Source organism: Diceros bicornis, chromosome 2 (genome assembly GCF_020826845.1).
Source record: "Diceros bicornis minor isolate mBicDic1 chromosome 2, mDicBic1.mat.cur, whole genome shotgun sequence".
Taxonomy (NCBI): Eukaryota; Metazoa; Chordata; class Mammalia; order Perissodactyla; family Rhinocerotidae; genus Diceros; species Diceros bicornis.
In genome coordinates, this window is record NC_080741.1 from 90,280,206 (window position 1) to 90,307,547 (window position 27,342).

Below are 27,342 nucleotides of genomic sequence, written 5' to 3' on the forward strand. Positions count from 1 at the left end.
GAAAAGCTCCTCTGTACTCAATTCCTGCCCCATTCACCTTCACTCCTCCGACTTTTTTGCTGTTTTCCTGACATAAGGACCCTCCCCCATCTCTTCCCACCCCAACCTTCTTATTGTTATAATGGTTCCATTTATGGGGTTGTGACCACAGGCCAGCACTGTGCTCAGCACTTCCTGTGCAGGAACTCATTTCATATTCTCAACAACCCCACTCAGATAGCCATGCGAGAAGACTGCAGTGTAAAGAGGTGGCCCACCCAGGACATGAGCCACCAAGCAGCGAAGTCAAGGCCACAGCTCGGTCTGTGGGAAGCCAGAGCTAGTTAGTGATTCCTGCCCTGTTCCTGGCGGAGGAGTGACATCCTTGCCATCCGTGTTTCTCACTGGGCCCAGACCGTGGCCAGCTTTGCAGCTACACGTGTCCCTGTGTCATCTCCTCCAATTGGTGAGAGCCATGAAGACAGACCTGGGTCTGGATCAGCCTGCTGCACCTGAAGCCAGATCGGGGCCCGGCACACTTGTGCACACACACGGGCACCACTCTTGCTCACTTCCTTCCTGTCTTGTGCTCTGTGTGTGTGAGTTCACCTTCCACATGCACACAGAACAAGACGTTGGCTTTCTCTACAACTGTCCTCTCACCCCTGGCCGCACCACCCACGGGCAGGCTCAAGGTGGTACATGCCCCTTTGCCAAGGGGGCCCCAGTACTCAGAGGCATCCAGGCATGAGTCTGTGTCACATGTCCCCCTTCTCTGGGCAGCATCATTAAGAGCATCCCCCTCTTGCCCTTCTCTGCACTAAACAATCACGGTCCATTCTTCTGCCACAGGGAGGCCCACCTCCGTGGGCAGCTGGAAGGAAGGACAGGCCACAGGTCCCCAAGGCTGGCTACAGATAAAGGGCATCATGATGCAAGTGGCTGGCCTCTTTGCCATCCCAGGAGATAGGAGGCAGACCCAACGAGCTCTCGGCAAGTCTAAAAGGCTCTGAGAAACAGCAGCCTATAGAAGCATCTACTTGCAGAACATTTTGCGTCTAGCCTAATTTTTCTGGAACTATTCAGAAGCCCCAGGAGAGGTTCCGCCCCACACTCGCCCAGCACCGTGATGAATACTTCCCTGACTTGTCTTCCTGACTACACCAGCAGGTGTGATGGTCAATGGCTCACTCCTCAGCCGGTGAAGACTTATCTGATACATGCCAGGCCTAGTGACTCCCCTGAGTGCACCCAAGGTAGATTCACAGTCTAACCAGAGAGACAGACGAGCTAATAACGATTCAACATCTAGCAAGTCGTATGTTGAAATACCCACATTTCAGTAGGGCAGAGTGCAAGTGAGGGAAGGGTCTGGGGAGGCCTGTGACTCATATTTATTTTGCAAATCAAACTCGATTAACTAACTAAGCTGCTAATGAAAGCCAGAACGGACAACGTGATGAGGTCTCCCAGGCTGGTTACAAATCTTTTAAATTCAGTTTGGTTAAAAATAAAATTAAGTTATCTTATTATTAGATCTTCATCCCCACTTACGTGAACTTTGACAATCCCTCCAATTATTCCATACTGCTGGTGGTCAGCAGTTCCCAGGAGGGCAAGGACACAGTCCCAGAGCCGTGCTGGCTGACTCGCAGTCAGAGTCATTTTCTTGGTATGCTTCAGTTGCCAACACGTAAAAACTGGGCCATCTCAAATTCCTGGTCCACGCTCCCAGGAGGCCACGATAACTCGATAACTCAGAGCTTCGCTGCGGCTGCGCCTTCGTCTAGGGCATTTCCTCTAAGTAACTGTCACCACTGTCTTCACCCCACCCACCCCAATCATTTAAGCTACAGGCATTCGGGGTTGTGATCACGCTCAGAATCAACATCTACTAGACCCAGACGACTGTGTGCAGCCATCTTAGTGAGACTACACCAGGTGGGAAGGAAAACTATGATGCCCAGAGGGGAGTGGTCAGCTGCAGAAACCCAGCATGGGAGAACCATCCGGGCAAGGGTGATGCTGCCTGTCCACACCATCCAGGGCACGAGCAAAGCTCTGCGTCCCAGGGAAACCTGGGAAGAGTGACGGCCTCTGGGGGAGAGAGGGCCTCTGGCCTCGAGGGCCTGTGGCCACAAGATGTGTGAATGCCTCCCTCAGCTGCTGACCAGGTCACTGGGCCACCTTCTGAGGAGCCTTGGGCTCTTCCTGCCTGGTGCCTGCAGAGAGAGTATGTGCCGCTGCTGCTGCTGCCCGTGGCAGCGACGTTCCCTCTTGGAGTCACTTCTTGGGTGGTTTATGTGTCCAGTGTGAACTGTCTTCCCCAAGGAGGCACTGTCACCAGACCAGCCTCAGGCCCCCCCGGCACCCTCGTGTACTCCTGTCCTAAGCAGGAAACTCACAGCCTCCATCTCTGCTGCCTTGAGCAGCTCGGCCCCTTGGAACACAGTGGGGAGAGTCTCAGGCACTTGCTGGAGAATACCTCGAAACTGTGATGACCTCCGGCTCTGCCTCTATAAAGGGAGGCTTTCTGACTCCATGACAGACACCGTAGGTTCCTTCCTGAGGGAACTGTGCCCAATCTGGATGCTGCAGGCTGCGTGCAAACGTCCCCACTCTGCCTTGCTGGTGGGCCCCTCCTCCTTGGTCCCCCCCTACCTTTGTGTTTATAGAAGAAGCTGCTAACGAAAGCCAGAAGGGACAATGTGATGAGGTCTCCCAGGCTGGCGGCAAGGGGCGTAGCGATGTTGTCTGGGTTGATCCCGAGCTTTCGAGCGCCAATCACTATGCAGACCATCAGCATTCCTGCAGAGATGAGCGAGAGGAGACTCAAAGCGCAGGGCATCAACTGACCCCAAGGAGGCTCAGCAGCGTGAGGGAGGTGGGATAGGATGAGAAGGTGGTCACTCGCCTCTACCCACACAAGCCTAGACTGAAGCCAGGTGCAGTGCTGGAGACTGAGAGGCACACGTTCGTGACTGCCACCCCTCCTGAGTTCCACTCTCTGCTCTGTCTCTGTGCTAGGAGGCAGCTGTCACATGTCATCTTCTAGCTCCTCACCTGCTGCCTAGGACTTAATCCAACAGCATGTCACATGGATCTTTAAGAAGATACTTTGTATCTTGGCTACTGGCATTTTAACAGTTTACCCCATATTCTGTGACTCTAAACATAATCAGAATCATCACCTCAGCCTTCTTAAAGAAGCTACTGCTGGCCACAGGTCCTGCCCTTTTTTGTGACTGGTCACAGCTACTTTCTCTTTTGAAATGTCAGTTCTAAGTGAATCTGAGTTTGCACCGCTGAGCTGGTGGTCTGGTGACAATCCCACAGGGACTACCTCTAGGGACACTACTGCTTGGAGAGCACTTATTAAAAACCACCACCACCACTACCTGGCTTTATGCCACAGTCAAATCGAGGTCACATTGTGAGCCACCAGCAACTTTTCTGAACTTTCACACATCTTTGGACAATCCCAATTATGTCTATGCCGCCGAGCTTCACCTCATCTCTGGGCCTCTGTTTCCTCATCTGTAAAATGGGGAGCTAGGAATGGCATTCTCTACAAGGCCTGGCCTTCTGAATCATTTGATATTGTGGTTTTCAGAGGAGACTTCATGCCAAGTGTCTCCTGGGTTCTATTTTTCTGGGAGGGCCATTTTTCAGAGGCATACTCATTCTGCCCTTCCTTTGACCAGACTGAGTGATGGTGCCCTGTCCCCACCCGACTCATGTGCACACGCACAGGTGCGTGACCAGCAGCAAACATCCCGCCCAGGGAAGCAAAGTCTGTGAATCTGCTCCTGGGTTGCTACACTCACTCTCCTTCTTGACTCTTACCCTCCCTCACGAACACAGGCACCGGCGCAAAATGCAGCCAATTGGCTGCCTGGTTGGAACAGAAAGCACCAAGTAATCGGCTGTGTTAACTTACACAGAGCTGGCCTCAAAGGTGTTTGGTGAGCAGTCGGGGGGTACAGAAGTGTAAATACAAGTCAATTTATAAAGTTGTCACTTGTTCCTTCTTGCACTTGCACATCGTTTGCAAGATACACACAGACATACAATTGAGAAGAGACCAGAATAAAGTCCATTCAGTCAGCAAACATTTGGGAGCTGCTTATACACCTGGGCCTGTCTTAAGTGCTGAAAATAAATATCAGGTTCTGTACCCACAGAGTAGATGCTGGTGGGTTGGAGGAATGGATAATGTACAAGTGAGCGAACAAGCGACTGAAGTCAATAAACAGGATACTAAAATTAAGCAAGACTGAACTCAGCGACTGCAGAGAGCTGATCAGAGGCAGCCTTGGAAAGGGAGAGACGCATGGCACTTAACTGAAATTCTTGACATGCTCACGTATCAATGTCTCACTCCGAACTAGAACATAAACATCTCCAGACAGGATCCTTGTGCTTTTGCTTGCCCGTGTGTCCCCAGCACTGTAACAGTGCCTGGCATGGAGCAGACACTCAATCAATAGACTAATGAATGAACGGATGACCTTCTAATGTATCTGCACAGCAACTGCGGTTCCCCACTAACGTGCATGAGCTCCCTAAAGACAGGGTTACATGTGCCAATGCTTCCGCCTTCCTGCCTTCTGTAGACACATAAGAGGCATCTGCTGTGTGACAGGCAGTGTGACAGGAGCAGCAGAGACCAGAACAGGAGACGTGGGGCCCTGCTCTGAGGAGCTGACATTTTAGCAGGGCGGTGAGACAGAAAATGAACAAAGACACGAGATCACTTTGGATTTTCACAAGTGCTCTAAAAGGAAAACAGTGCCTGGTGCAGTAGAGCGTGGCAGCCGTCGGGGAGAAGGGAGAAGGGCAGGACTTGCGACAGAGTAGTCAGGAGAGGCCCCTCTGAAGAGATGAAATCTAAGCTAAAATCTGAGCCTTGCTCCTCACCATGTCTGCAGACACCAGAGCCCACCACAGGCCAATATGCAAGACATGCTCAACAAACACTTGAAGACTAACTGATGGACTGAATGAATGAACGAACAGATGAAGAGATGAATGTGTCCACAGAGAAAAGCCAGTTCTTTGAACAAGCAGAGAGAGGAGAAATGGAGTCAGCAGCTCGCTCTGGCACACACATCCTGCCCAGGAGGGGGCTCATGCCTTCCTCGCCCGCCCACCAGGTAGGTCGTGAAGACCCAGCAGGCTCCTTCCACTTCCTAGCAGGACGCCTGAAGCTCCATTGTTAGCACTCCCACCTTTCACAGCTCAAGGAATTGACAAGGCAGATGTGAGAGTGGAGCCCTGAGGAACGGGTATTCGAGTGAGCCAGGAGGAGGGGCAGCCGCGGGGCGGGGGCACAACTCACCTAGGGCAAAGGCCGCGAGGAAGGCAGTGATGACACTGCTGGTGCACAGCAGCTCCGCCGTCGCAAAGTCTAACTCCTCCCTGGACACAGCACCCAGCAGCAGGGCGGCCACGGCAGCCAGGAGCCCCACGACGGTGGCCTGTACCTGTCCAGGCAGAAATCAGAAACGTGAGGAAGGGTCCCTCTCACAACTGCCACTCATTCACCACACCTCCTCTCTGACCTGACCTTGAGGTCAGTATGCTACTCGCCACTGCCTCCTTTCCCTCACCCTAAAATCTGCCAACAGCCCCTCCAACCTGGGAAAAACAAAGACTAACACCTTCCTTCAACCCAATTCCCTTGAAAGTTACTGCTTTCTCCTCGGTTCCCTTGTTTGATGCCATCTTCCATCATGGAGCCTAGTTTCTCAGCTTCTGCTCAGTCCTCAGTCAAGGGCCACCAGTCTCTTACTCATGGCTCTTCTCTCACTGCTCTGGGCAAAACTGTGCTGTAACCTCCAGCAGCACAACCAACCTCCCCTCTGGTGGAAACACTCTGTGACCCACAGCTACACCTCGGAGGCCTCTGTGCACACTTTCCGTCTCTCTCCAAGACCTTCCTTCCTTGGCACCGGCCCTGCACACTGCTGCCGCCTTCCTCTACATCCCCCCTCCCTGGCCGCGGTTCCCATATCAGCTTGGTGGCTGGGGACACATCTCTGCTCCCACTCAGGACAGTACCAGGAGGGGCCCGAGTATCAATACTGGCTTCTGCTATCAGTAATCCAAAACGTCTCAAGGGAGACACACGGTGTTATTAAAGAAAGCCGAGTAAACAAAGGGCTCTGCCATGCACATGGACATGAAATAGAAGATATAGAATAATATGTTTCAGATTTTGGATTAGGGAAGGCCTTCTCCTAAAGATACAACATGTAAAATCTATAAAGAAAAATGTAAATAAAACTTATCTAAGTCCAACTATGTCTTCTACATGATAAAAGAAACCACAAAATTCAAAGATGGGGACAGACTTGGAGAAAATATTTCCAACATATATAACTAATAAGTAATTAGTATCCAGAATAGTGAAATTCATTTTACAAATCAATGACAAGAATAAAAAAAGAGATAACCTGATAGAAAAACACACAAGAGATGTGGATAGGCAATTCACAGAAAAGGAAATACAAATGGCTAAGAAACATGCAAAAAGATGATCAACTTCCCTAGTAATCAGTAAAACTTAAAATAAAATCCCAATTTGAAGCTATCTTATTTATTTTTAACCACCGTTGGTCTTCCTCTATTAAAAGAAAAGTGCTGTCTTATTTTCAGCCAGGGTCCCCAGCTCTGAGAAGAGAGCTCGCCCCCAGCAGGGGCTCAGTCTTCATCAGAGATGGCCAAGTGAATGAATCAATGAGCCAATGAGTGGATGGGATACACTATTTTTACCCATCAGACTAGGTAAAATTAAAATTTAAAAGGTTGGTAATATAAAGTACATATTGACAAATATGTGAGACAATGGTTCTCATACACTGAAGATGGTAACATTGGTACAGGAATTTGGGGGAAATTTGGCTGTAAAGTATCCCTGTACCTTACGAGCCAGCATTTGCCAGGGAAACGTGTGCACATGTGTACAAGAAGCCTGTAATAGGGTCACAGTAAAGAAGACTGTGCTGATATTTACTGAGTGTGTACTCTCTGCCATTCTAAGTGATTTTCATTCATTGTCATCACTAAAAGTACAGGTTATAGAATGATATGTACAGTATAATACTTTTTATGTTTAAAAAACATAGAAAATCATATTGTATATTGTCTGTGGGCACATATATATGGTAAATGTAAAAAGTGTTTTAGAAGAATACTTTCATTGCTGGTGAGGTTATGGAGAAACTAATAATTCAAAGATTAATACTAGTGCTATTATTTAATACTAAGAACTCAAATATTTTGTAATCCTTTTGGGAAAAATCTAGAGCTTTAAACTGTTCACACCTTGTGAACTTGTGGGACATTCTTTTTTTTTTTTTCTTGTGAGGAAGATCAGCCCTGAGCTAACATCCATGCTAATCCTCCTCTTTTTTTTTGCTGAGGAAGACCGGCTCTGAGCTAACATCTGTTGCCAATCCTCCTCCTTTTTTTTCCCCAGAGCACCAGTAGATAGTTGTATGTCATAGTTGCACATCCTTCTAGTTGCTGTATGTGGGACGCGGCCTCAGCATGGCTGGAGAAGCGGTGCGTTGGTGAGTGCCCAGGATCTAAACTCGGGCCGTCAGTAGCAGAGCGCACGCACTTAACCGCTAAACCATGGGGCCGGCCCTTGTGGGACATTCTTTTAAGGAATTCATGCAAAAAGAGGACGTTTTCATTGTAACATAGTTTATGGAGTAGAAGCCTAGAAACAAGTGCAGGTGTGCCCATGGGTGACAGCTGAGGGGACTGGACAGGGTGGAGGCAGGCAGGTTTGCAGTGGCCCTGCTGGACCAGCTCTCAGTGGCTGCCCTTCAGTCTCACCAGCAAGTTCCCAGGCCCTACTAGTTGTTAAAAATTTTAAATATCACTCTTAGGTATACTGACATGATAGAATATGCTGAAGTTATTAAAAAGTTCAATTATGAAATTTATCACACCATTTATGATGTGATGTTACAGCTTTTAAAAAATGGAGGAGACAAAATTACATCCATGCTATGATTAGGATCATGTGCCAAGCTAGTGCCTGGCCCAGAGCAGGATTTAATAAATGTTTGTTGAGAATCACTCACGTGGCAATGTGCATGCCTACAAACAAGGATTTGGTGGAGAACAGAAAAGTAAAACCAGTGACTTGCAGCTGAGGCATTTATTACCTGCCCCTTGCCAGACCCTCCGTTAGGGGCAGCACAAGCATCTCATTTAATCTCCGCATCTCCTCAGCCACAGGCTGTGGTCCTGGCCTGAGCGGCTCACCTCCAGTGGAGAGGGCGGACATCTGAACACAGAAGCGCGACAAGGGCAGCGCATGCAAGGCACCAAAGAGCTGCACCTGCTGCCAGGCTGCCTCTGGGACCTCACCGAAGTCTTGAAAGAGCTTCACTGCCCGAGACCAGGAAGAGGAAGGATGTTCCAAGGAGAGACAACTGCCTATGCAGGGCGGAGGGTGCGGGGGACGCGGGATTAGATCTTGAATGCCTTTTGGGCCAGGGGAATCAACAAAGGGGCTTAAGGAGGAAGAGGCGTGATCGGCTTCCAGTTTTAGAAAACGTCACTCAGGTGTTCATGCAGACGTGAAGGGGAGTCAAGCAGCGAGGAGCAGTCAGAACCAGGAAGAGGTCTGCAGCCAGCTAGGCAGGGGGCCCAAGAGGCCAAGGCAATGAGGAGGAGAAGCAGGCCTGGACGCCAGCACAGCTCAGAGCTGGAATCCTTAGAGCGACTGGACATAAGGACGGGGGCAGAAAAGCTGAGTGCAACTTGGTTTCCAGCTTGGTTGCATGGGAAGACTACTCACTCGGCACAGCTAACATGACGGCTGACATATGCTGGCCAGGTGCCATGCTCCTCACACAACTCACATCTCACAACAGCCCATCTTACAGGTAAGGTGAAGTGACTTGCCCGAGGGCCCTCAGCTGGTTGACCCCCAGAGTGGCTTTCAACCATCAAACTAGACTGAGTTGGGGACTTCAGAAGAGGTGTGTGTGAGGAGGGAAGGTGATGAGGCCAGATCTGGCTATGCTGTTACAGGGATACTTCTGGGTCAAGCAGACGGAGATGCCCCATAGAGAGCTAGAAATAGAGGCTCTCGAACCCAGGTGAGAGGTAAAGTGGGTATCCTCCTAACGTGAGACATAGGGAGATGCTGCACAGCAAGTCTGTGTGCCCTGCCCAAGGCCACAGTTGATAAATGATGGCCTTACCTCCAGTCCGGTCTGATCTGAGAGTCTAGGTTCTTTGTGCAGCCACAGGCTACCCCAAGCCAGAGAAGCTCAGAAGGTTCTGGATAGAGCCACTTCCTGTCTAGATCCACGCCCAGCCTTCCATTTTACCCCCAAGCCAATCTCTTCCCAATTTCCTCCTGCCTCCGGCTTCCTACCTCTATAATACTCTGAGACTCCCAGAATGAGCACTTAGCCCAATGAGGTCTACTACGAGGAGCTACAAGTTTGAACGATATTAAAGCATTTTAGGGACAAAGGGGAGGGCCTCACAAAGGCTGAGAAGGAACAGGTAGAGAGGCAAGAGTGGGGCCAAGGAGGAGTGTCCATGCAGGAAGGATACAGATGCCCCAAGAAGAATAAGCAGAATCACACGTACAAGGCAATCACAGGACGCACCAGTTCAGAGAATGTCAGTGACCCTGGCAAGCACAGACTGAGTCAAGAGAGTGGGAAAAGAAGGCAGGTAGCACCGTCTAGGCTATGAGAGAGAGAACTGAGAGAAAGAACTGAGCACGTATAGGTGAACCTTTCAAAAAGGTTCTCACGAGTGTGGTCTGCTGGGCATGGGGTGGACGGATGGCCCTGTCCCCAAAGCTCAGTCCACAGTGGAAGGACAAGGGCTCACTTAGCCTCCACTCTTCCTACCTGGAGTGAGCTTGGCTGCAGATGCATGGGGGGGGAGAAGATTCATCAATCAGACAAAGGGGAGAGTCACCTGAATGAGGGCGAGGTTACTGCTGATGACTCTGTGCTGCTCCCGGGGGTCATCAATTTGTCCAGTGTTGGCCTAGGATGAAGAGAAAAGGGCAAAGGGTAAGTCTGGCTGGGCCCAAAGCCAGGCCAATCCTTCCTGGAAAAGGCAGCCTCACAGGAGAGAAATCAGCAACCACCATTTCATTGGTGTCAGAGCAAATTATTCTGCCCTGCTTTCAAAACTGACCGGCAGTTGGGAGAGGTAAGGACACAGGTCCCTTTGAGAACTGTATGGTATCATGAACTATCTCTCCCACACGTAAGTGTGCAAGCACACACACATAGGCATGTGTGTCACCGACTGACTCTCAAGTTCGTCGGTGGGCAGGCAGGGAAAAGTGCCCTGCTGTGAAGCCAGCCTGCACTCTCACCCAGGTCTTTGGCCACGTTCTCCCAACACCTACAATTCCCTACCCACCCCCTCCAGCAACTCACATCTCAAATGACTACTAATGATCCCAACCTCACCTGTGCAAATCACCCCCTTTAAGTTCCTCTTCTCTTAAGATAAAAAAAAAAGATCAGAAATACAATTTTCTCCTTTAAAAATGGTAGTTGGTAGGGGCCAGCCCAGTGGTGTAGTGGTTAAGTTCATGCACTCCACTTCAGTGGCCTGGGGTTCACTGGTTCAGATCCCAGGCACAGACCTACACACTGCTCATCAAGCCATGCTGTGGCGGTGTCCCACATACAAAATAGAGGAAGATTGGCACAGATGTTAGCTCAGGGCAAATCTTCCTCAAGCAAAAAGAGGAAGATTGGCAACAGATGTTAGCTCAGGGCCAATCTCCCTCACCAAAAAAAAAAACACAACAAAACAAAACAAAAATGGTAGTTGGCTCCTAACATCATAGCATTTGCCAGCAAAACTTAAGACATAGATGAGAAAAGGTTTCAAAGCAAATATATTTTCTTAGCTTCTTTGTACTGAGTTCATCAAGTTCTTGAACCCCAAGGAAAAAATAGAATTACTTTTCTTTGTACAAATAAAGGGAGACCTTTTGTCTTCAGCATGACTGATGTCTGTTGCCTAGCCTCCGTTGACTCTTACTTCACACAGGTAGACTACACCTACCTCAGCGGTGCTCACAGGAACAAGGGGATAAGGTGGAGCAGAACACAGCTGCAGAGCCTATAATGTGCCAAACACGTGAGGCCAACAGGCTTATTGTCTCTGCTCCACCCTGCACTGTGCTCACCAGGACTCAATGTGTTCCCTATTAATCAACCAACTCCAACCCTGGTCCTGATCTTATCAGATGAGGGGGTTGCTCCTGGCCCATGACCCCTGAGTCTCAATCAGAAAGGCATTCCTTCCTCAAGACATTTTACCTCCATCAGCTGTAAAATAGTGAAAATAGATACACAAATCTATGACCCGCACGACCCGGGCAGCAGATGTTTCTCTCTATACGGAGGTGCCTACTGGCACACAAAAGTATATTACCAAGCTAAGGCTGAACAGGAAACGGAGTGGTGCTGAGAGATGCAGCAGGGAGGGGTGGAGGGCTGGGGGAGCTTGGAGATCTCGCAACGATGAGGGAGGAAGAGCACCAGAAGGAAAGAAGCTGTGGAGGGGGTGAGATGTTAAGGAATTAGGATTTCAGAGCATTGGGAAGCATTTCTAGGCCGGGGATGGGACTGAGCAGCAGAGACGGAATGAAGGTGAAGGTCACTGGAGATGAAGCCGTCCAAAAATTGGGAGGCTTGGGTTTTGGAGGAGTTATCCACGTGGATATGGAAATCGTCCCAGATGGTGGTGGGATTTGGTGTGGAGAGGGAGACTGTGAGAGGGTGCATTTTCAGGGACTGTGGGGGACTGACCGAGCGGCAAAGGAGGGAAGGAAGCAGGCAGGACAGTGAGGATGCAGCATGCCGGACAGGCCAACAGCATAAAGCACAGGGAGCGGTCCTCAGGGACACCCATCTCCATCAAGGTAGAGGGACTTTCTTTCCCCTGGAATGGCAGTCCTAGAGATGCCAGGGTAGGAGCTGGAGGAAAGAGGCCAGTCCAAGCACAAGCACGGTGGCCTTTTGCTAAGACTTCAAAGAAAAAATTAGTGGGAAGTTGGAGCATCTCTAGAGACCAATCCAGATTCATCTCAACAGAAGAGGTTTAGGGAGGCCCTTCCTAACTGTGCATTTGGATCACATACACTTAAACATTTTAAAATCTCTTTTAATCTTAAAAGTATAGATTTGGAAGAGAAATCCCACAGGATCTTGTCTCAGTTCTAGATTTTCTAAATCTTTCCTTATTGTCTGCATCAAACAGGCTGCTTTCACTGATTCAGATCATGGCAGTGATGGATATTCTCTAGGCACCTCTCTGGAACTGAATTGTGCCTAGAAGGCTGACCTGCACAGAAAACAACAAGCTCCCTTGCCCTGTCACTTCTGCTTGGCTCTGGCCAATGGGGAGCCACAGGAAGACAGTGGAGAGCCAGTGGAGAGCAAGGTTGAGGTGTGTGTATCTCTTCGCCCTTCCCACCGGGCAGTGGCTGAGTTCCTCCACCCAGATCTGCAGCTCCAGCCAGATGGCCCTCTCCTACAGCTATAGATCCCGCTCTCCCAGGTTCTGAGAACCACCCTCCTCTTCTGCCCCTTTAAGCCTAGAGTGATCATTACTTCCTATTGTTGCCAGTCCTGGGGGGCTGTACCACCCCTTTGTGGTCTCCCATAACCCTGCTCACAACTTTGTGAATGAACTCTTCATTAAACTCTGCTCAAATCCCATCTGTGGGTGCCACCTCTTTCTTGCCAGGATCCTAACTTATCCAGTGAGTTATATCTTCAGAAGGACATTTAGTCCATTCACAATAAAAAGTAATGTGTCGTTACTTTGTATATTTTTTTCTAACAACAAAAAAATATTTACTAGATTAAGATGGAGGCCTGAACATATGGTTTGCTATCTTTCTCCTTCCCCAAATTGGAGGGGAGGGAAAGACAATCTTTTAAGTTTTCTTTTTTTTGTGAGGAAGATCAGCCCTGAGCTAACATCCATGCCAATCCTCCTCTTTTTGCTGAGGAAGACCAGCCCTGAGCTAACATCTATTGCCAATCCTTCTCCTTTTTTTCCCTAAGGCCTCAGAAGATAGTTGAATGTCATAGTTGCACATCCTTCTAGTTGCTATATGTGGGACACGGCCTCAGCATGGCTGGAGAAGCGGTGCATCGGTGCGTGCCCGGGATCTGAACCCGGGCCGCCAGTAGCGGAGCACGTGCACTTAACTGCTAAGCCACGGGGCTGGCCCCTTAACTTTTTATTTTGAAATAATTTTAGACTTTTGAAGAGTTCAAAGTTAATAGAGAGTTTCCATATCCCGTTCACCCAGCTTCTGCTGATGTTAACATCTTCCATAATCACGGGACAATCATCAGAGCTAAGAGATCAACACACTGGGCAACACTATTAACTAAACGGCAGAATGTATTTGGACATCCCCAGTTTTTCCACTAATATCCTTCTTCTGTTCCAGGAAATAAATCAGGATCACACATTGCATGTCTCCTTGGTCTCCTTCAATCTGGGACAGTTCCTCACCTTTTATGGTCTTCCATGACCTTGACACTTTTGAAGAGCACTGGTCAGGTATTTTGTAGGATGTCCCTCAACTTGGGTTTGTCTAGTGTTTCCTCACGACTGAACTGAGGTTATGTGTTTTGAGGAAGAAGGCCACAGTGGTGAAGTGCCCTTCTCGTTGCATGGTACCTGGGGGTGCTGAAGACCACAATGCTAGCCAGGGGTAAGGCTACCCTCCATCACTGGTCACGGTGCTGTCTGCCAGGATTCTCATTGTAAACTAACCAGTTTTCCCTTCCCATACTCTGCTGGTTAGAAGTGAGTCATCAGGTGCAGTCCACACTCGAGGGCCAGGAATTAAGCGCCAGCTCCTAGAGGGCAGTGTATCCGATGTCTGAGGACATGCGCTAAAATGACCACAGCAACTCACAAATATTTGGGGAGATACTTTGAGGCTGTGCAAAGATCCTATTTCTCCTTAAAGTGCCACCCTCTAATTCATCAGCAGGTTCTGCCTGCACCGATTATCACTGTAGTGTTCTAAAGGTGATTTTATTTTATATTTCCTTTACTCTTTCTACATTAAATAATTTAAAATTCCCTCTCAGAGTTGTCTCTTCCCCCTCATTTATCTATTGATTGAATCTTTTATTTATGGTATGTATGGACTCATGGATAGTTATTTTATTCTTGAGGTCATAAGACAATACTATTTTATTTATTGTGTTGCTAAAATTGTTCTAGCTGTGGGCAGTGGGAGCTCTTTTAGGTGAGTTCTTGCTTCTTTCTGACATGCCCCCACTTCCTTTTTAGCACTTCCTTACTTTCTGGTACTATCAGATACTCCAGGTTCATTTTGTATTTTCCGTGCCCCAGCCCTAGAATGAGCCATTTTCCCAAGGATGCTGGTTCCTTTTATTGGCGAAACCAAGATCTAGGCACTCGGTGTGCTGGATGCTCCTAGGATAGTACTGCTTCTAGGTCCTCTGAGTGGATGGAGCTAGGAAATGCACGTATGCACACACATATTTGTGTATCTATCTGCATACATATTAAAATAAACATGAGTTCATTCTGATATCTCTGACTCCAATCCAGTATCACAGGATTCATTCTAGCATTGAGGAGATAGTTTTTTAAATGTTCAAGAGTGTTGGAAAACAAGAAGGGGTATCTATAGTGTAACACAGATTAAAAGGAAATCCCTGAGCAATGGAAAGCAGATGAGTTAGGTTAATAGAAGAACCCATAACCAAAAATGAAAGCAGGAGTCTACCAAACAAACCAGAAGTGGCCCTGGGACAATGGGAGCAGAAGGGAGCCTGGAACAACTGAAGGGTATTTGGTTCAGAAAGCACAGCAGGAGCTTCAAGGAGGGTTGGCCTCTTCCCTCGCCTGCCTTGTTTGTGCCAACAATGGGGACACCTGGCCATGTAGCTCCAAGCAGAAGCAGTGAGAGTGTGTGGGGGGGTCAAAAAGGCAGGGCAGTGCCCAGAGTGCCCATCATAAGAGGGACACAGAGCCCCCAGACCCATAAGACCAGTTATTGGCACATACCTCCAGGCAACACATTCTGACTGCTCCCCAATCACAAAGGTAGCCTGCTCCAAAGAAGGACAACGTTTGCGGAGCCACAGAGTAAGAGGACATTTAAAATAGAATGATGCCCAACCAACCAAGAATCACTGTTCACCAAAGGCAAGCCACAACCACGAAAGAGACTCATCAAACTCAACAAATGGAAGCACAAAACCTAAGGAAACAGAGTCAAAGAGGAAACCAAGTACGACTCTCAAGCGAGTAAATTAAGAGATGGGAGAGAATGGCACTTTCATAAATGGAGAGACAACTGAAATTTCAGAAAGTATAAACTTGATCTCTGAATTTAAAAGACAGAACTTAAAATAAAATAGTTATAACATATATGCACCAAACATCAGAGCTCCTAAATATATGAGGCAAACACTGACAGAACTGAAGGGAGAAATGGACAGCTCTACTATCACAGTTGGAGACTGCAATCCCCCACTGCCAATAGTGGATGGAACAGCTAGACAGAAGGTCAATAAGGAAACAGAGGATATGATAACAATATGGACTAATTGGACCTAACAGACACACAGAGAACACTCCACCTAACAACAGCAGAAAACACATTTTTCCTACGTGACCATGGAATGCTCTCCAGGATAGACCATACATTAGGCCAAAAACAAGTCTTAATAAATATTAAAACACTGAAATCATACAAACTATCTTTTCCAATCACAATGAAATGAAACTAGAAATAAACAGCAGGACAACTGGAAAATCCACAAATACACGGAAATTAAACAAAACGCTCTTCCACAACCAGTGGACTAAAGAAGAAATCACAAAGGAAATTAGAAGATATCTTCAGATAAATTAAAATGGAAATACAACATACCAAAACTTAAGAGATACAGTGAAAGCAGTATTAAGAGGGAAATTTATAGCTGTAGACACATTAAAAAAGAAGAAGGATCTCAAATCAACCACCAAAAATTACAACTTAAGAAACCTGAAAGACAAGAACTAAACCCAAGGCTAGCTAAAGGCTCGTATTTCCTTTCCTTGGCCTATTACATTAGCTAAAACATCCAGAACAATATAAATAAAATATTCTTCCATTTCAACTCACACTAAGAGCATTTTTTAAAATCATGAATGGGCGTTTGAAGGCAAAACTTATCTATATAGATTGTAACTGGATCAGAGGTTGCTGGGATGGAGTGGTGGGAGAGACTGGACTGAGTACACAAGCAAATGAGAACTTTTCAGGGAGATGGAAATGTTCTATATCTCGATTGAAGTAGTAGTTACACGGGTGCATATATTTGTCAAAAGTCACTGACTTGTACACTTAAAATTTGTGAAGTTTTATTGTATTAATTTATACCTTAATATAGTGACCCATAAAAATAAAGAATGGGTGTTGAATGCCTTTAAAGGTTTTACTGTGATGATAACGGGGCTGCTCTCCTTGGACAGATCACTGTAATAAATTATACTATTCATTCTTTTTTCCCTCCATGTTTTATGTATTTTAAGACTTACACCACCAAGATTTGATCATTGTAGAAAAGTGTTTAAAATGCAGTTAAGCATTATGAAATAAAAATGTAACAACTGAAATGTCACCATGGGCAGAGATCATCATCAAGTTTTTTCCTCCCAAACACTGACCAGTATAATCATGTGCGTGAGAGTATGTGTGCATCTGCATCATGTTACCTGCTGCTTAAGCTATTTCAATGTCTTACAGGGCTCTAAACCATCTGGCCCCATAGGTTAGTTCCCTATTACTGCTGTAAAAAATTATCGCAAATTTAGTGGCTTAAAACAACAGAAATGTATTCTCTTACAAGTCTGGAGGCCAGGGGTCTGAAATGAGTCTTATGGGGCAAAAATCATGGTGTGAGCAGGGCTTTACTCCTTCTGGAAGCTCTAGGGGAGAATCTGTTTTTTCACCTTTTCCAGCAGGTAAAGCTATATTTCTTGGCTCATGGCTCTTCCTCCATCTTCAAAGCCAGTGGCATAGCATCTTCTCTCTCGGACTCTGCTTCCCCCACAGGCCTTCTCTTCTGTCTGAAACTCCCCTCTGCCCCTCCTCTGTAAGAACCCTTTGATGACACTGGACCCACCTGGATAATCCAGGATACTTTCCCATGTCAAGGTTCTTAACTGAATCACATCTGCAAAGACTTTTTCCATATAAGGTAACATTCACAGGTTCCATGGATTAGGACATGGACATCTGTGGGGGCCGTTGCTCAGGCAACCATCCCTCATCTCTCTCTCGGCAGCCCCCAACCTCCTCCTCTGCTCTCAGTTTCCTAAACACACCACATCTCCTCTCGCCACAGGCTGGATGTAATGTGAATGTACCAGGTAGAGCATTGCGACAGAACAAAACCTAACAACACTAGTTTTTTCGGAGAGTCCAACCACCCACCTGCAAGCTATGAGAGGAGACCAAGTGGTGGGGACACATCCATCCCCAGGGGGTAGGTGGCCCAGATGTCCACTTACAGCTGTGGAGAGTCGTGATGCCAGTGTCATTTCCAGGTTCCCCTTCAGGCCCACCAGGGGCGGCACCAACGTCAACAGGTCTTTCACCTCCAAAAACACGGGCCAGTGCTGGTGAGAAAGAATAAGACCAATTCAAACTCACATGTTGGCAAATCTCAGAAATTTCTTGAGAGAAGCTTTAGCAAGTTACTTCTCACTCCCCATAAAATGAATAAATATAAACAACTAAGTAGTTTCTCAAATGGCTTTAAATTAAACAAAAATAATGATGAAGCCGTGAAATTCTCTTAATGCTATTCAGTGAATAGTGCTAGTGGCCTCGAGCCCCTTTCTTCCTCTTGCTCTCAGCAGCTGGGAAAATTGGGGGCCAGGCTGGGTCCGAGGCTAACTGGCCGGGTCCAGCCTGCAAACACGCTGTGTCAGGTGTGCACGATGTGTCTATGGGAATAGGAGTGAATCATCAATTTCAAAGTTGGGAGATTTCTCATGAATTGGGAGAGCTGGGGCCGAGGAGTGGCTCTGCTTTATCAGGGACAGTGATTCCCAGGTGGCCCGAGGCCTGCTCCACTGCTCCCAGGCACCAAGGCTGAGCACAAGTGGCCCTGGATTATCATGGGGGGTTCCGGATTTGTCAAAACAGAGAATGTGTCTCTATCCAGGTCTCTATCAAACATAAAGAAATAAAAATTAAAAATAAAAAGAATGAAAGGGATGCATGTTTCAAAAAAATTCGAAGAGAAAAAAATTCTTTGTGGAAGTAAAAACTATTCCTACCTATTTAACATGCAATTAGATTGCCCCTATCAATTTTTACTACCCCATCTGATCCTACTGACTTATTTTACCTCCTTGGCCCCTGTAGATATCTGTGACCCCTACACTAGAAGCTCCTCCTGGTTTGGGAATGCTAGAGCTAAAAAAACTGCTTTGTCAGCTGGGACACAGGAGGCCTGGCATTCCCCAATCCCTGAGACAAGAGCCATGTGAAGACATGCAAATCCACTTACCTCTAGGGGGCCCCACAGAGTCATCTACAAAGCAGCTCAGTAAAACATCTTACCAGGCCTGGAGGTAAAGCGATGAGGCCAGGCCCTTTTAAGACTCCTTCATGTTCTCAGATCCAGGAAGACGACCCATTGTTTATGTCCCCTCTCTCCTTGGTTTCTCCCTTTATCTCACCTACAAAGCTGTGAAATTCAGAATCCATTCCCAGCTCTGAGGGAGTTATGAACCTACCCTCTCCTAAAAGTTCAGAAGGAAACCATGTCACCAGGCAAGGAAGTACTGCCGTTATCAGCGACTCCCTGTCTTCTGGAAGCATCTGTGCAGCCTGTCCAGCAGAGGGCGGCCTGCCCTTGAGTTGGTAGTTGAGGCCCTCCCTCTCACCTGGGCCAGGCAGGTCTTCCCTACCCTAAGCCCCCTCCCACCTCCTCGCCAAGCTGGCCTGCTCCCGTGTGCTCTTTCCCTGCCTACACACAAGACCAAGCACCCATCAACACCAAAGTAAAACTAAACTCTTTCTCTCAGCCTCCTCTGCCACAGAAGCCTTCTCCTTCTCTTCCTCAGTGCCACTAAACTTTGAATGAGTTCCCGTCCTCACCTGTCATAACTCAAAGCTGTGCTAGCCACTGTCCCCCACTGCCGCCAGCAATGCCCCTCTCTCTAAAGGAAGCAGTGACCTCCAGATGAGTTAACGCCACTGGCTCTTGTAACCTCCATTCTGCTGCTGTCTCTGTGCTATGGCATCCTCCCCCTCCCAACAGGTATGAAGCTCCTGCTATGTGACAGGCACACCTCTGAACTCTCCCCATGCTGGCTTCCATGACCACACTCCCCCAATCCTGTGCTGACCTCTCTAATTATTCCATCTTGGCCTCCACTGAAGGCTCCTCTTCCTTCTCCTGATCTTTTTTTTTGTTTCCTTAAATGTAATTTAAAGGATTTTATTCCTTTCTCCAGACAGGAAGGCTACAAAGTTAGAAATTTTACCAAGGTCTAATAATAATCCTTGATTCTTTAAAATGGGCACAGGCTTTCAACTCTGGACAGTCCTTAGGTCACACAATAGCCTTGTGGGACTGACTGAACCAGAACTATCACGCTTTCTCAAGAAAACACAGGGTCAATCTTTTTCAAGACGCCTTGTATTCCAACTCCACAGCTGAGAAGCCCTGTAAAGGACAGACTGAACCAAGTCGAGGGGAAGATCAGGCTGCCATCAAACCACTTACTGCCCTATGGCACACGTGGCTCCTGACCAATCCTTTCCCACACCTGGATTCATCCTCGTCCATTCAAAGTCTGCTTTCTGCCAACAGTAACCCCAGAGGTCAGCAGACCAAAGGTTGTAGACCTCCTGACCTTTTAATCTTGACTGACTTTCCTTCATGCTTCGTCTTCTGTTCTTTCTTTCCATATTCTCTCCCTTCCAAGGCTTGAGCTACCTTCCACTGCACGCCCTGCATTACCTTCCCCACAGCCACCCCCACCACCCTGCACTTCATTAACCAGTGGCCTGAAGGGGATGAAGGCTGGAAGGTGAACCTTCATGAGATGGTCCCATCCTCCTTGAGAGTGGGCTCTTGGGTGTGGAACTGAGCTGTGATCATGGCCAAAGAGATTCGAGAAGTCGTATCTAGACACATGAGGTACCCTACAACCATGAGAGGTCTATTCTGGGACAAGTCAACAAACACGGAAGGGTAAAGCAGAAAAACGGTTGGACCCTGGATCCTGGGTGACACTGCTAACCAATGAACTATCTAGTGCTGGGGCTGCCTGATTTCCAGACTTCTTTATGGGGATCATAAATACATTTCAGTCACCTTGAGTTAGGTTTTCTGTTACCCACAGCCAGAGCACGCTGACTGATACACTGGGCTCTGTGCTAGGGATGCTCAACGTCTGGCTCAGACGTGCCCCCTGAGCTTACACCTGCCTCTCCGACTACTACTGAACCATGGACATCCCACAGGCCCCTCAAACTCAGGATGCCAAACTCGACCCTCCTTGACAGGCCCCCTTGCCCTGCCCCACCCACTGTGGTTCCAGGCGTCCTTCCTGCTCTGCCAGCCAAGACTTAATTAACTCCTCACGTTCCCTGACATTGTAACCGTCTTAAATTCCACTGCCGCCTTCTCCAGCAACAACTTAAAGACATCTACGCCAGGCACTGGGGAAGCTGAAATCAGTCAGAAGTAATGGTTCTTGCACATGGTGGGCTCTGAATCACAGCCACAGCCTCCCAGCTCTCCCCTGCAGCCTTGAGCTGCACCCTCTGGGTCATCTCTGACCCTGCTGCCAGGGTTGAGTCTTGTTACACAGATAGGACCATGTCACTCAGCCCTTTACAACCGTCCATTGCCAATTCCACTCCTGGGCATATACCCAATAGATATGTCCCCCAAAAACATACACAAGAACGCTCCTAGTAGTATCATGCCTCAAGATCAGCCAAAACGAATTCATAATATCAGAAGTCAGAAGAGTGGTTTAGGCTGGGCAGGGCATGTAGGAGCTGGCTGGGGGCTGAGAACACACTTGACCTGGTGGTGATTACACAGGTGCATTTATCCTGAGATGGTTCATCAAACTGTATACACATGAGTTGTACAATTTTCTACACATCTGTGCTATACTTCAATAATACAAACACAGCACCTTTATTTTACAACTAAGAATGATGACAAAATCAACAACCCCTCTGCGCTCAGCATCCAACTCAAGCTCCTGAGCAGAGCCAACAGGGTCCCCACTGCCTGCCCAGTACCTCATCCCCAACCCACAGCCACTCACTGTTTCTTACCCTTCGCAAATGCACGCCCTCATGTGTCTGTCTCTCAGCACACAGTGATCCCTTTGCCTGGAATGTTTGCCGTTTCTCATGTCATCCTGGAAACTGCTCCGTTATCCTTTAGGGTTCAACTCCAACTGTCCTGTTAACTCTACAGATTCTCTGACCCCTCTAGGAAGAACGAATTATTCCCTCTTCCTTCACAGGGAAGATCTGCTCATTGCCTCCACTCCCTTACACTTGTTTGCGGGATGATGTGATGAGCGTCTGCCCCGCCCACTACACTACAAATGCCAGGAGGGCGGAGGTCTGTTTCTGCTCCCTACTGCACCCCCAGGGCCCAAGAGCTTCTGGCACAGAGTTCAATAAAAGATGCTGAATGAATGCATGAGGAATCAGGCAAATGAATGAATTCATCTACCCTGCTCTGTGCTTAGCTATCAGCTACTCAAAGGCAGGCACCCTGTCTGATCATCTCTGGTTCAGTGAAGAGCGACCACATACACTGTAGCAACAATTAAAACCACTCTCATTGTCTCTGGGTGCACACGTGTCTACATAAACTGCAAAAAAGGTCTGGAAGGACATGTGCAACCTGGTACTATAGGGATAAACTGAGATTGAGGGCTGTGGTCAAAGAGGGCTTAACCTCAGATGCAATATTTGTTTTATAAAAAAGAGAAATAATTACACCTTACTTCTGAAACTGAAAAATAATTTTTTGAAAAAATTGAACTGATATTCTGGCCACTTACTGGGCCTCAATCCCTGGGACCAACCATAGACTGAACCTAGACCCCAGGAACAGAGACTCCTTGCCCCAACAGAGAGTAGGTGAAGCCAGCACGCAACCAGTGCCCTTGGTCACAGGACCGCGCCAGGGACAGCCTACAAGGCATGCCTGTTGAGCCAGGTGGTCATCCTTGCTGTAGGCTCATAAGCCCCAAGGCTCCCGTGTGTGGCAGGCTGCCGCTCCAAGCAGGCACCGGCTGGGATACGGTGGGAGCCAGGAGCCCCTCCTGTGTTGCAGGGCTTCCCTTTGGGGTGGTGTTGGCAAGGCTGCTTCCTGCACTGCTGAGCAGTGGTGAGCAGGGAGGTGGTGGTACACGCCAGGGAGCCAAGCAAACGCTAGCGCCCTTGAACCTCCTCGCACCCTGAGTTGCAGTGCCACATCTGCCAAGTGGGGAGAAAGAATGGGCAGGACTTCCAGAGCTATTTTTATTTCCCTCAGCTGCTGGGCCTCCTAAAGGCGGGAATTTGCAGACAGCCTTCCCCCTGTATACTCTGGGCCTGCCTCCCAAGATACCCCTTTTTCTTCATGCTGGCCTCCCAGATGGCACCTTAATGCAGAGGTCAGGAAAGGTGTTCTGCCCTCCAGCTGGACATCCTCCTGGACTGGCCTCCTGTGCCACCTCTGCTGATGGTCAGGCACAATCCCCCACTCTCCCATGTCCCTACCCCGATGCCCCGCCAAATCTTTTGGACTCTGCCATCTGACTGAGACATGCCTTCCAGGCTGCAGCAACTGAGGGACACGCAATGCAGTGCAGGGGCTCCAAGTCGTGCTCCACGTGAGGTCGCCGTGGACAGTCAAAAGGGGGAGACTCAGGGCAGAGCCTCTCTCCCCAGTCTCTGAGGAGGGCCTTAGGGAAGGGGAGACAGCTTTTGGAGCAGCTCCAGGGTTGAAGCTGTGGCAGGAGAAATGGCATCTAGGTCACAAGCCCCAGTGAACACACGTTTTCTAATGGCGAGCTGGTCAGTATGCAGGGGCCGCACCAGCCCCAGAAGTGAGCGTCCCGTGTACTGAGGTGTGAAAAGCAGAGGCCACCTGGGAGGCACCGTGAGCCTCACTCAGAGACCAGGGGGCCAGGGTGGGTGTGGATCACCCCTCTCCAGCTCAGAGACAGGTGCACAGGGAAACGCTGGGTGGTCGTGAGGAAGGAGATGCTGTGTGTACCGAGGAAGGTGCAACGCTATCTGGGATGTCGCCATGGGTTGAAAAACTAAATTTAAATTTAATTTTACAGATTAAAAATCATACTATATAGTATGATCCATATATTTTTGTTTACATGTTCTTGATAGATATACACCACCATGTTGAGAGAGATCATGGGTGCCTTCCCTCATTCACTTATGAATATTTTCTAGTTTTTCCAAAACTAACTTCATAAGAAATGTTTAAGTAGACAGAGCAAACCCTCAATGATTCAAATAACGTTACCTGAGCCAACCCCAGGGCATTAATAGACTGGGAGAGTGAACGCCTGAGTGTGTGCTCACTCGAGAGCCTCCCGGCAAACGCCTCTACCCGATGGACACCTCTGCATCCCCTCATCTGCCTGGACCCCAGTCTGGGCTCTGGACCTTGTCCTCTCATGGAACAGCCCCAAAGAGATTCTGGGGGCTGGAGGGAGTATTGCCCAACACCCGCAGAGCCACCACACAAGGTGTATGAGCTCCTCCATTCTCACATCCCTGGGGGGGTGGATATACTCATTAGCCTTGTCTGCAGATGGGGAAACTGAGGCAGGGGGAGACTAATGAGTTCCCTCAGGTAGTGAGCAAATGGCAGAGCCAGGATTTGAACCCCATTCCAGGCCCTGAGTCTGCACTTCCTGGAAGGAAAATTGTTTAGGCTAATGTGGCTCATGGGGGCTGACCTTTGGAGAGGGTCATCGGAAGCTTCTGCGAATCTCAGATGCTGAGGTCCCTGGAGGAGCCTTCTGCTGGCAGCATTGGGCCCAGGACTCCCAGGCACTGAGGCGGGGCTCAGGGCTGCAGCCCCACTCAGGTGCCTCTTGCATCCCCTGAGCTGTCCTGTGATGATGCCCAGGGACCTTTGTCCCCCCCTCCCCAACCCCAGGGTCCCATGCTGCACCTCAGACGCCCTGTACGCACTTGGATGGTGTTCATCACCAGGCCGGCAGTCACCACGCCCAGGCCAGAGAGCAGAATGGGCACCACAATCTGGCAGGTGCTAGTGAAGATGGTCTCTGGGAAGACCCCGCGGGGGGACTGGGTGAGCTCACAGCTGAAGCCTCGCAGCTTCTTGCCCTGAAAGCGAAACTCCAAATTCAGCTGGGTGACCACCATGGTCAGGCTGTCAGCCGCATTCCCAGGAGCGAGATGTCCAAGCCTGGGGAGCCCTCCGTCCTCCTTGCCTACACAGGATACGTTTCCTAAGAAGTCCACACAGGTGAGCTGCCAGGTGCCCTGTGCCTGCAGAGGGTTCCCCGACTGCCCCTCGCTGAGGGCCAGAACAAACGAGTGAGGAACAAAGGCAGTGTGACTTGGAGCCTCATTCGGGGCCTTGGCCCGCTCCTGCTGCCCGTCCACTCCCTGCAGATCACATTGTCCTCAGAGAGTGGCTGCCGTGTCAGCCAGGACCTCCCTCGGCTGGCCTGCCACAAGGAGGCTCCCTGTCCTTCAGCGTGACCTTGACAGTGTCCGGCCATCCAGCCCACACTGGCTCGGGCTGGACTCAGAGAGATGGAGCCACGTGAGGCCTGGCCTTGGCAAGGGCCACACGGAGGCCTGCCCACCTCTGCACACGTGCCATGGGCTGTTTCTACTCTTGGCAGAGACGGGCGTGAGAAATTGCAGCATCAAGGACCCGCTTCTTGGGCTGGGTTTAAGCCCTCTGAGTGTTATTCCTCAAGGTCAAGAGGGTTGCAGTTCTCCCAAGAAAAAAGCCACACCTGTCGTAAACCCGACTTTGGTGTCCAAGGGCTCGTGGCCACACAAACAAGTTGTGTTCACAGAGGAAATGCAGCCCTATTCTCTCTCAAGGGCCCAGAAGACTTGTTAACACACTTCCAAAGGGAGCGACCCCACTCTCGTCCACTTCAAAGGTCAGACCAGCCCTGATGCCCTGCCAACTGCCCCAACCCAGAGAAGGGGCTGGGACGCCACCTTTGACTCCCAGATTCTACTGTTGGGTGTGTCCACTGTGCATTCTACAGGCGCCAGGGACAGAATGTCCAGGCCTGAGGGCAAGCTGGAGCAGGGATCAAGTCCACAGCCAGCAGAAGCCCCAAGCCAGAGGTTGGATGCACACTCACCTACTGACCCCAGGGTTTCTCACCTAGACAAGCCCTTGATCTAGGCCTCCCTTCTGTTCCTGTTCTTAAAGTATGGCCCTCTGGGGCACCTTAGCTGGTTCCCCTCTGTTGGATAGTCTATCCCATGCTTGAGGCCCAACCCCTTAGCCTGGCATTCCCAGTTCTTACCAGGCTAGAACCTACTGCCCTCCCCAAGCCTACCCGTCCTCACCAACTCCAGCCAAACTTCTCCAACAGCCATTTCCCTCAAGCCCCAGATATTCCTCTCACTGCATCTTTCCTCACACTATTTACTTACTCATTCAGTCAACAGGTATTTCTAAACTCCTCCCAGGAGCCAGATATAACGAGCTCTCAACTTCGTTGGCATTCCTCCCATTGAGAGTTGGAGTTTCTGTCTCCTTCCCTTCAGCCTGTGACTGCTGAACCAATAGAACACAGTGGAAGACACTGTGCCAGTCCAGTTCTGGGCTAGATCTCAAGAAGCTAACAGCTTCTACTTCCCATCTCTTGAGACGCTCATGCTTGAAACCCAGCCACCATGCTCTGAGGAAGCCCAGTCAGTCACATGGAGAGGCTGCATGGGTGCTCCAGCCAACAGCTCCAGCTGAGGTTCCAGTGGACCACCAGCAGCAACTGTTAAGTCATGCAAGTGAACTCTCTTAGATTGGGTACAGTGCCTAGCAAGCCACCCCAGTGGATGCTACATCAAGCAAACAGCCTTTCTCACTGAGCCCCACCCAAATGGCAGATTTGTGATCAAACTGAATATGACTGGCATTAAACAAGTCACTACATTTTGATGTGGTTTTTTGCACAGCAGGAGATAACTGGGAGAACCTCATTCCTACCCTTGACTTCACTCATGTTAGATAAACCAACAACTCCCAAACCTCTCTCTCCAGCCCAGACCTCTCCCCTGAACTTTCAGACTATGTTTAACTCTTGTTGTGGAGACAAGTACCTCAAACTCACTCTTTCACAATTCTTTCTTCCAAATCCTCTTTCCCAAGCTTCCTGCCTCAATGAACAGTTCTGCCAGAAACCCAAACCTCACTCTGATCGCCTCACCCTCAACTACCTCAGCACCACACCCCAGTCTGCCTGTCCCCAGATCTATCCCACATCTGCCCCTCTCCAGCTCATGGACACGACCTTCACCATGGCCCTTCCTACCTCCTAACCCGTCTGCCCACCCAAAGTAACACAAGCTCTTCATATTAACACCCCCACATTACATCTTCAAGTCACTCACTCACCCAAATATCCTCAACAGCTATCAACTCATTATCTGAGAAAGTTCAGATTTTGTGGCCAGGCATTCAAGACCCTTCACAGTTTGAGGGAAAAGCATCGACATGAGCCCTCTCTCCCTAGTGCATGGTCCTACACTGCACGCCACAGAAGAAGCTTCCTGCAGACACTCCCAGGGGCCAGGCCTGTATTCATGCTACTCCTTCTGCAGGTCCCACACACTACCCAGGCCAAACCCTTCCAGGGCCTTGGGGCCAAGTGAGGTGCCTCCTCATCTTTGAGGCCTCCCCAGTTTCCTGGCCAGAGCCTAACATCTTCTTCCCCAGAATTCCGAAAGTGCTTTTCTGAACTTCTCTGCAGGCAAGTGTACCTTTGCCTAATGGAAGCATGAACTGCACTGAATCTACTCTCCCTTCTGGACTGTGCTCCTCTTGAGAATGGAGTCTGGTTGATTCACTGCTGCAATCTTCACAACCAGGAAAATTATTCATTAATTTGCTCCACAAATTAGCACCTAGGGCCTAATGTTTGCCAGACTCTGGTCTAGGTGCCACAATACACCTGTTAGCCAAACAGACAAGTTCAGAGCTTTCCAGTACAGTAGATAACCCTAAGAATGCGAATGTAGTCATGGTTGTGCTGAGTGCTCTGAAGGAAACCCGAGGAGCG

At 49.0% G+C, this 27,342-nt stretch overlaps 1 protein-coding gene across 12 annotated transcripts in view; it reads right to left on the minus strand.

Moving 5' to 3' along the window:
- The window catches only part of SLC41A3 (solute carrier family 41 member 3), a 65,839-nt gene that overhangs the window by 9,746 nt on the left and 28,751 nt on the right, over nucleotides 1–27,342 (minus strand). For 8 of the 12 annotated variants that reach the window (XM_058566511.1, XM_058566493.1, XM_058566450.1 and 5 more), the window contains 5 exons: nucleotides 24,257–24,412; nucleotides 17,563–17,670; nucleotides 9,946–10,017; nucleotides 5,321–5,465; nucleotides 2,641–2,787 (listed from right to left, as the gene is read on the minus strand). In XM_058566511.1, the coding sequence (XP_058422494.1) occupies nucleotides 2,641–2,787; nucleotides 5,321–5,465; nucleotides 9,946–10,017; nucleotides 17,563–17,670; nucleotides 24,257–24,412 (628 nt within the window). Of the gene's footprint in view, nucleotides 1–2,640; nucleotides 2,788–5,320; nucleotides 5,466–9,945; nucleotides 10,018–17,562; nucleotides 17,671–18,569; nucleotides 18,958–24,256; nucleotides 24,413–27,342 lie in introns of those variants that run through there. The other 4 variants (XM_058566502.1, XM_058566528.1, XM_058566484.1 and 1 more) reach the window with 2 other exon arrangements.